The 10,230-nt window shown below is 35.1% G+C and overlaps 1 protein-coding gene across 1 annotated transcript; it reads right to left on the bottom strand.

The window, feature by feature from the left end:
- Positions 1-2,439: 2,439 nt before the first annotated feature.
- On the bottom strand, positions 2,440-8,424 carry LOC129495486 (dynactin-associated protein-like). The gene is made up of 3 exons (XM_055303025.1): positions 8,054-8,424; positions 5,604-5,684; positions 2,440-4,814 (listed from the first exon to the last, which is right to left on the bottom strand). The coding sequence occupies exons 1-3, from the start codon at positions 8,105-8,107 to the stop codon at positions 4,485-4,487; spliced, it is 465 nt and encodes a 154-aa protein (XP_055159000.1). The 5' UTR covers positions 8,108-8,424; the 3' UTR covers positions 2,440-4,484.
- Between the last annotated feature and the right edge of the window lie 1,806 nt (positions 8,425-10,230).

The raw sequence follows: 10,230 nt of genomic DNA, 5'->3' as shown, positions 1-10,230 counted from the left end.
GAAATTCCTCCATTAGTAGAGGAGCATTTGGCAATGCATCTGGCTTTTTTGAGCCTTCCTTCAAATGAGCAAACTACTTTGCCTGATTTAGTGCCTTACATAAGTTTAGCAAGATCAAATTGGGTTGTCTATATTTTCTCTCTGGGTCCCAGATAATATTAGCTATTGCCACAATTGTTTAAGACACTTTGATGGGCCCCCTTTCTGCCATTTTATTGTTGGCAGGATCCTTTGTTTCTCCCTGTTTTTCAACCTGTCTCGTCATAATGGATTCTTTCGGCTTCACCTAAGTCAGCAACCATAGCAGCCACTGTAGCAAAGGGCTAATTAGCCACACCCGTCAAGGACAGATGCTAAATCCCCTAACATGCTCCAGGGCTGACTATAAGATAAGAGCTTTCCTACCAGAGGAAAATAGTTCTCCTCCTGGGCCTCCAAAATATTGAGTATAAATGGCATGTTTCATTCCTAGTTCACATATAATTTCTTGCAGTTCTCCCATAGAGGCCCAGTGTAACAGGTAGGGGAGGGGAGCATCCTCTTCACTAGGCCAGATTATCTTAATGGTAGCATTTATCCAATCAATCAAATTAGCTAAGCACCTCGATACTCACCCATGCCTGCAGCATCTAATCCTTGTCACAAGGCAGATTGAGCAATGACAGAGGCCATTTTTAACATCTCAAACCCATTTAACATAATATCATCTCCCTCCAGTATTCCATAGTCCTAACACCCAAGCAGCCACCCCGTCTTGGCCCTTCCACTTAAAGCAGCCGGTTAGCTCCAATAACCCAGCAGCAGAATATTCCCTCATAGTCATTCTCTCACTAGTGGGAACCTTTCCACCATCCCCAGGCTCACAAGTGGCCTGGGTCTTTGAATCAAAGGTATGCCTGTACATCTTTCCTCTGTGATAATGCTATCTGACAAGACATTATCCCCAGGATCACATGCTCTAGGGTCTCAATTCTCTTAAGATATAACAGCTCTCACTTTAGTGTGTGAAAGTCCGTGCCCATGCATTTTGTCATCTTACATGCTATAATTTCTAAGCGTTCCACTGGCTGTTGGGTTCTTTAGTACACAATGTTCACTTTAGAGGAACATGAGCTCCTATATCCTTTTCTAAAGACACGCTTCCCTGGTTTGTTCCAATTCTCTCCTTACTAGTAACTGCTTTTCTGTGGTGCCTCATATGCACAGATCAACCACCAAGCTACTGCCACAATAGCTTGGTTATTTCCCCCTCTCTATTTTCTTTCCCAGCTGTTTTGGGTAAGGTACCTAACTATCCCTTGGGCTTGGGTGGTGGGGGATGCATCCCTATATTCTTGCAGTGCAAGAAAGTTTTTTTTTGAAAGGCTCCAAAAACCTGGCGAGTCCCTCCACATGGAAGTGGTTGGCCAATCTGGGATTTCTCCTACAAACAAGAGGCTTTCCCCTTTGCCCATACTTGTTTTCCATCTCCTGGCTGGCTTGCCAATTGATAGAAGGTAAAGGAGAGTCAGTAAACCAAAGAGAAGGCACTTTGAGACTGAAAAATGAAGACTCTCTCGGCCATTTAGTTTTATTCAGGGTAACTTACTGGTAGTGGGAATCCCACAGGGGACGACCCGCAGCAGTCACAGTTATTTTCCACCTGGCCCAGACCTTAATCTCCCAGCTTTTATAGAGCAAGCAGTATGGCGCAGCCACAGGGTAATTACCTAAAGTGGCACCATTTGTATGCGCCAGAGGACCTCTACTAGTTCCCTAAAGTGGAGCCTTCTGCGTGCCACCTTAGGGAAGCTCAAGATCAGAACTAGCCTTCTCACATTTGGGTGAGGGTATACCTTAATCTCCTCTGGGCATGGAACACGTAGAAGAGGTCACTGCTCTGGCGTGAACAGGATGGAGGAGAGTCATGATAGAGTCAATGTTATCAGCTATAGTTTCAAAGTTCAAAAGCTTCTGAAACTGCCCATTATCAGAGTGAATCACATATCATCATGGAGCTGGACCACCTATTACGGTGGATTTTCAGTATAGATATATAAGCTTTGAGGGGAACAAACGCCCGATAGGACATTTTCCCATAAAGCCTCTAAAGAAGTTAATTACACTCTTATTTGTATTTGAAAATTTAACATGTAATGCTAAATTACTTTGCACTTAAGAATAAATGACAGACTCGCAAAAGGGTATGTAGCAGGTGTTTTAAATAGAGGAGCTTCCTTTTTTTTTTTTTTTAGAGGAGCTTCCTGACTAAAATATATTACTATCGATCAAGTACAGTGAGTGAATAAAATTTTGGAACAATAAATATTAGCACTTATATATGGTTTTAATATTTGCTGAATAAATCTTTAAAACTGGATGATTACTTATTTATTAACCATGCACATTTAGTATTTTCACAATACTTTGTAAAATTTTTGTTTCAAGTGATGTATTTTAACTTGTGAAGATATTTTCCACAACTCTGTTTACTATTTTAATATTTTATTAAACCATAAAAATCTAAAGGAAAAAAAAAGAACAAGAACCCAAGAGCTCATTCATATCTCTATTTTACAAAGCTCCAAAACCTGATGATCTCAGATAATTTAATTACAATATCCTCCAACGCAATATCTAATGTAGGAAGTTCATTGCTAAGATTCTTCTTAAACATAAAGAAGTTATCCTTCCCATGTTACCATACCCCATTCTGTAAGATCTATAAAAGTGAAAGAAGTTAACAACAGCTCTTATTACAACATATAGTTACTTAGCTTGGCTTCTAGAATAGAAAACTATTTTTTTAATTTTAATTAGAAGTAAGTTTATTTTCAGTCCTTTTTAAAAATCTTTTCTTTTACTTTCATATCACAAAGCAAAGTTTCAATCACATTAAGAAGTACATTTGAACCTAGTGAATTTAGTCTTTCTTCTTCATAAGCATTTAAATAAAAAATACAATAAGATGAATTGGTTTAAAATCATATAGGGGAAAATGCATGCACATTTACTCCCTTGTGTTTATTAACCTTATCTAGAGCTTTATGACATTTCTTTTCTAAAATGTATACAATAACTCTCATCGTTCTTAAATTGTATTATCAAATGATATTTGTGGTATAAAATTAATATTTAGAGACTCAAATGTGTACATCTCTTGGTATCTGAGAAATAATACTAACTGTCCATATATAACAATTTTGTAAGGAATGACCATATTTCTGATCTTATGGACACTAGATACTCAGTAAGGCCTCAAAGTCTATGCTAATTTACATGGCCTCTTATTGACTGCAACAAATCAACTAGAATTATATAGAACAAAGTCTTTTGCTTTAGGAAAAGAAAAAAAATGCTTTCAGAACCTCTGAAAATGTGTGTTCAAAAGATAATCAGAAGTTGGACGATGAATACCAAGGCTTTAGTGTCCTCTCACAGGGCTGAGTCCTTGGGTAGGAAGCCTGCTTGTCTGAGACAGTCTTCCATTTTTGTAGTTTGAAGATTCGGGGGTGTAATGGATAGGTTCATTTAACTCTGAAGTCTTTCCCAGAATGAATGTGTTTCCCTTTAGTAAATATTAAACACTCAATATAAATGACATTGAACAAGTCTTGTGTTATGCAGCAAACTGCAAGCAAAATCATAGTACAAAATACAAAACAATTTTAAGGTTCAAATTTTATAAGTAGTAGTTTATGGTATTTTAGATATTGAGCAAAATATCAAATATGGAAAATAATATTGACAATATCAGTGAAAAATGCATATATATAAAATACATCATTTGTTACATCTGAAGTGTTTCTAAGAGTGCTTTTGATTTTAAATGTTAAATCCCCTTCACCTTTCAATTTTCTATTTTAATTATCTCTACCTAAGTCCAAATTTTCACCCTTTCCCAACTCTTAGTTTGTCTCCAAAATCTTCCTTGACTTTCCTTTCTAACCTCACTGATCTCTTTTCTGAATTTCCCAAGAGAAATACATCTGTAATAACCAATAGGTATTTTAAGACACTTTCTCATTAACTACTATAATTGAAGATTTCCTTCCCTCGACTGGAAAACAAATGCTGAAAATAGTGAAGCATATAAGACTGTAAAATAAGCAATAACTAGAGGGTAAATCCTGGCTTAAGAACCAACAGGCAGGGAACAAAGCAGAAGGGGATCCACCTGGCAGCCTCTACTTCAGCTGAAACCCCCATTGTGAAGAGAAAGGTGGTTATATAGGAGGGATGCAAAGAAAGCTCTGGGCCCCTGCCTGAATGGATCAATCAGAATCAGTTGAAAAAAATTTTCCTAATCATTTGAACATTGGAGGAACCAAGAACTGAGTGATTACCATATGGGAATATAGCAAATGAGCAGAGCAAGAGGGGAAGCTCTCATGAAGCCAAACTGCTTTGGAAGCTCTTGGCCGGGAAGAGAGGACACCTGGACATGCCTCCTTCAAGGCTAGGGTGTTGATCCGGCTTGAGGAGAGCTAGGGGCTCAAAAAATGTCATTTTTCCTCTTCAATGATAATTTCATGGTCCAATGTTGTTGGTTTAGTTGTGTCCACGGAGGACGGAGACACCTTGGCAGAGGAGCTTTGTTTAGCCACAGTGGTAGGAGATCCAGGCAGGGTTGATGAGGCAGGAGATGGGGGAGAACCAGGGATGCAGGTGACATGATTTGACTTTCCATCTGCGTGAATGATGATAGTGGTACTGTTGGTGGGCCTGCCAAAGTGGACAAAATATAAGACCAGAACAACAAGAGTTGTGGCAATTAGACAGGCCAAGAGACACACCAGAAATGTTTTCCAGAGTGACCACGGTTTTGTTGTAACCTGCAATGAATTATGAAAAGTTAACATTTCAGCAAATGACACAGTAGTGATTTAGGTAACTGATCTCAATTAGAATGAGGCTAACCTTTTTCCTTACTCCAAAAGCTATAATTTAAAGTACAGCTTTCTTGCATTCTCTTCCCCTCTCCCTCTCCTTCACACACACACACACACACACACACACACACACACACACACACTTTGTCCACAAGTCCATGAGGACAAAATGTTCCCTCTGAGTTACCCCTTTGTAGTAAAGCAATAAGGCATCATCTCAAACGCAACAGATTGCCTCTGGGATATATATATATATATAGTTATTATCAGCTAATAACGTTGCAATATAAATTACCTAATTAGTCCTCATGGCTAGGAAAACGATAAAAGCACATATCAAAACACTTAGATTGGTTATCTTTGAGTGAGAAAATTGCAGGTGTTCTTTGCTCATTGTTATCTCCTATTTCCATTACCTATTGAAATTTCAGAATTAGAAAAATATTTTTAAAATACATTTTTATCTCATACATAAAAGGACTTTCATTGAGTTCAGAAAGACATTAAAATACAAAACTTATTAGCTCTCGTTTGGGGTATGGTCTTCAAGGAATAGAATGAAGGCCTGACAAACTGTTGGAGACTATGGGTCCCAGGTGTCACACACACACGGCAGCACTGGAGATGTGTAGAGTAGCCAAAGGACAGTGAAAGGTTAAAGGACACAAGAGCCCCACAGATTTCCACAGGACTGCTAAAGACTCCACACCATCCCCAGTCCCCAAATCTTACCCACTGTGGATGGAGGGTCGCACCAGGCAATCTACAACCACAGTGAGTTCCTTCGTTCAAACAGTATGGATTTCTGGGCAACTGCAAAGAAAGAATTTTTAAATAAATAAAAAAAACAAGGCTTATTGTTAAAAATGAAAGTTTATTTTATCTGGGAACATAAATGAAGCACAAATAAATGATGTGAATCCAACATGTATTAAATGAAGAACCAACCAAGTTCTAGGAGAATTTGAGACTCTAATAAATGGTTTTAATGATATGAATTGTAACATACATTTTTCACATCAAATGATCAATGAAGAAAAATAAAGTGATTGATTCAATAGATCCAAGGATCATTTTAACAGATTTAGCATTCGGTCTTGACAAAAGCAGACAAACAATGCAAATCTCAAAGAACTGCAAATAAAATAGTAATTCCCAAATGTGATAAGGAATGTTTACCTCAAAACAGGCACATTCCTTTAAAGTCAGAAGAAGTGAAGAATGTCTCCTGCCACCAATATTAGGTAATGTTTTTCTAGAAGTTCTCATCAATATGTATGAATAATGGAAATGTGAAGATAAAATTAACATTCTTTCTATTTGATATGACTGTCTGCAAACAGAGTCCCAAATAATCAACCATACAATCTCTCAAAAGTAATAAGAACTCATTAAATTGGCTGATTATAAAAATTTGAAAAATATATGTAGCAGCACTTGTCTTGTGTATGTACACGCATGTGCGCATGTATTAGCAACTACTAATTGTAGTAATAAAGCAATATATAATGGTTAAATATGTCAAATGCTATAGGACTTATATAAAGAAAACCATAAAACTTTACTGAGGAACAAAAAGACAACTTGGATAAATGTCCTCTTATAAAAAGTTTCAGCAGTATAAACTCTCAATTTTCTGAATTTTAATATCTTTATGGGATTTTGGAGGGAAAACTGAGTAAATTGACAAAAATTTACATGGCAAAATAAAGCAATCAAAAGAATAAAATTAGATTGGATGGGAGAGGAGACAGGAAGCAAAATATTAGCAGTCATTTTTTTTTTCTGAGAGGGATCATGGGTGATTTTTTCTTTGTTATTGTCTGTATTTTCCAAATGCTCTAAAATGAGCAAATAAATTCATCTAGTATTTGTATATATATATAAAAAAACTTCTACCCATTATTTTGGGAGAATATAAGAAGTTATATAGACTGTCAGATTACCAAAAAAAAGGCAGGGGGGAGGGAAGAAATCCAAACATTCCTTTTCATGGTCTCAGAAGTCCATTTTACTATTTGGTTTTGATTATCGTTTTTTTTTTTTGTTTTGTTTTGTTTTGTTTTGTTTTGTTTTGGAGTTTATTTTTTTTTTTTTTTTTTTTAGCAAGATTGCCTAATTATTTGACTTAAAGGAATAATTTGCCTAGATTTTGGCAGGTGGAGAAACTACCATAACTCAAATTTACTATATAATGAAAAGAAGAAGGAAATAAAATGATGTATTATACATGATATTAATGTCATTGTGTAACTTCCCTGAAATATGAAACATCCTATAAATTAAGCTTATGTTGGTCTACTTGTTGAATCCTGAAACTGATCATAAATACAAGCTTCAAGTGGCAAAATAACTCTTTTATTAAATCCTATCTTTGTGTTTATTTCTTCTGATTTGTCTCTTGGTTCTACAACCTCGGGTTGGCTTAAGGTTCATTTTTCCTTATTATGAATATAGTAGTAGTCAAGTTTTCTGAAAAGTAGTTTCTTTTTTTTAAGTAGTTTCTTATAATGACATTATATATGAGAAATCTGGTTCTATTTCTGACTCTGCCACTAGCTAAATGGACCCTTAGTGTTTCAATTCCCTCATATGTAAAATGAAGAGATTTGTTAGAATGATGAATGAGACCCCTATATATGTTCTAAGAAATATGATTTTTATATTATTAGAGTAATGCATTTTTACCGTAAGTCTCCCCATGAGACATTTTCCATAAATTACTACTTTAAATATATACAAGTAGGTCAATGAGAATAAATACTTTCATTGGATCAAAATATATAATAATTTTAATAATAAATAATAATACAAATAAGCAATATAAAATAAACATAAATAAATAATAATAAATAATGTTAACGTGCTACCAGCAACATTTCAAATAATTTATTAAAAATTTTGTCTACAAGTAGCCCATATACAAATGTCAAAATTTAGGCAAAATATCAAAATTTAGGCAAGTCTAATAATGCACAATTCCCAAATGAAATGAAAACACTATCTGGCATATTAAATAACCTCTGAACACTTTTGATTACTGGTAATGACATCTTGGATTCCATTCATCCTGAAATAGCAAAATCAGAAGAATGCAACCTAACTTTCTTGAAGTGTTAAACGTTAAACGTTGAAGGCAAGAGTATGAGACAGTAAAGCAACTAAAAGGCATAGCTACTCACCAGCTGTACTGCACTTTGTTCAACATCCTCAACATGATGCCGTTCGCCGTGCATTTTGTGGGTGCTGATATCTCAAGTGCAACTCCAGAGATGTCTATACTCACTTGGTGGATAAGAAGTTGGAAAATCCTGGGTTTTTGTCAAATTAATAACTGTATTTATTCAATCTGGATTATGTAAAGCAATAATCACCTATTCTCCAAAGAAAAATTTCCAAATTCAACCCCGAAGTACACGATTTATGCTTGCTGAGGAAAAAGAGAAAAATTTGCTCCCTTCAGAAAAACAACATGCAGAAAATTATCTCAGCTGTAAAAATGACTCCAGGATTCTGAGCAGATATGAACCCTTGTCCTCCTTATTTCACGTAATTCATGTAAATCACTGAAACTTGATTTCTCATGGGTTAGGAATTTAGTTTTTGTTTCTAAAAAAACCCACAAAGCCACTCCTTGATTATGAACATTGCAGAACATTCTGTGGCGAGGCAGAAGGATTATGGTAATGACTGATTTCAAAACTTTCCAGAAATAAATCAATATTGAGATTATGGGGTCATGATAGATTTTAGGTGAATGGTGAATAAAATCTATGGTGCTATTGACGTCAGTGGCTATGCTGAGATGGACAACCATCGCTAAAATGGTTTCAGCTAAAAATAAAGAGTAGCAAATAAGTCACTTCATTAGTTCTTGATTATCCACAAGAATCAAGGATTCTGCGGGAATCAAGGATTATCCACAGTAAATCTGGTATGCTTCTCGGCAAATTTGTGTTGCTTTTGGCTATGTAATGTCACCCTTCTCATGAACCCCAATCTTTTCTGATGAGCGGGAACTAGAAAAGTAACAGCGTCTTTGGCACTTTTCCACTTCTCCCAAGGAAATGTTCACATGATACAACATGCAAAATTGAGGTGGTGTTTTCTATCCATCTGAAAATGAATGCTCCTTGGCCCTTTAACAATGTGGCATGCACTATGGAATGGAGAAAAAATGACTTTAAGAATCCGTTTTAGTCGTGCATTTCCTATAAGCCAACAACTCCTGGCAGTGTTAATGACATGAATTTCCAAAATTTTAAGATGCTTACACACATCCTATTTCAAAAGTAGACATGTCTTCTTATTGTAAGTATATTCATGAAAAAAATGTCTGTAACTGATTCCAAACCTCTGGACTTCTCACTAAGCAAGTATTAAATGACTTATAATTAAATTCATTTTACATTTGTTTTGTATAAGTAACTGTTTCATAGTTTTGTATGTCAGCAAAAAATATTCAGAAAACTAAAAACTTAAAGAGCTATTTAAAGAACATTTTAAGTACCTAGAAATAAATCTACTAATAGAGGTATACTGCTTTTAAATGGAAAAGAATTATGAAATTGAAATGAGTAAATCATTAATGAAGTTCTAAATAAATATACTCCTGGCAGCAGTGTACATTGGTAAGACAACTTGAAAAGCATTTGATATTATCTAGCAAATTTGAAGATATTCATATACTATATGATCTAGCAGTTCTGCTCCCATTATGTGGGGAAACACACACACACACGCACACACACGTGCGCGCACACACACACACAGATGTTTATAGTAGCATTATTTTATCATTTTTTAAAAATATCCCAAATTCACATCAACAGCAGAATAGATAAGTAAATTATGATATATTTATACAATAAAATACTTTCACCAATGAAAGTGAATGAACTATTGCTAGACACATAAAATCTATGATTCTTATAATGTGGGAAAAATAACAGAGACATTAAATTAAATTTTATTATTTAGAGACTCATTCATAAGTGATAAAGCCATTTTTTAAAAGCAAGCAAATTATTAACATAAAACTCATAATAGTGGTTACCTCTCGGGGGAAGGAGAAAAGCAGAATTGGGGCTGGATTCAACATGGAGGGATTTTAGAAGTGCTAAAAGTGTTCTATTTTTGACCTGAGTGTAATAACATGGGTGTTCATCTTATAAATATCCACCACACATGAAAATCTATATATAGTTAAAAGTAAGTACTTACTAAGATACATTGGCGAGCTCTAATAAAATTCATACTATGTGTCATTTCAGCTAAAAATAAAAATCAATAAAAATATTGATTTAAAAATATTTTTTATATTTTTTTATTACCTTCTCTTTCTTCTGTGTTCATAGCG

Source organism: Nyctereutes procyonoides, unplaced genomic scaffold (assembly GCF_905146905.1).
Source record: "Nyctereutes procyonoides isolate TBG_1078 unplaced genomic scaffold, NYPRO_anot_genome, whole genome shotgun sequence".
In the NCBI taxonomy this organism is placed as follows: Eukaryota; Metazoa; Chordata; class Mammalia; order Carnivora; family Canidae; genus Nyctereutes; species Nyctereutes procyonoides.
The sequence above is the reverse complement of the archived record's forward strand: the minus strand, read 5'-3'. Positions and strand labels throughout refer to the sequence as shown.

Bases quoted from the DNA above. Each gene is read 5' to 3' on its own strand.
- LOC129495486 (XM_055303025.1), bottom strand. From the start codon at position 8,107: ATGCACGGCGAACGGCATCATGTTGAGGATGTTGAACAAAGTGCAGTA. The intron at 5,685-8,053 runs GTGAGTAGCTAT...CTTTCTTTGCAG, and splicing joins AACAAAGTGCAGTACAGCTG to TTGCCCAGAAATCCATACTG. The intron at 4,815-5,603 runs GTAAGATTTGGG...AATTCATTGCAG, and splicing joins CGACCCTCCATCCACAGTGG to GTTACAACAAAACCGTGGTC.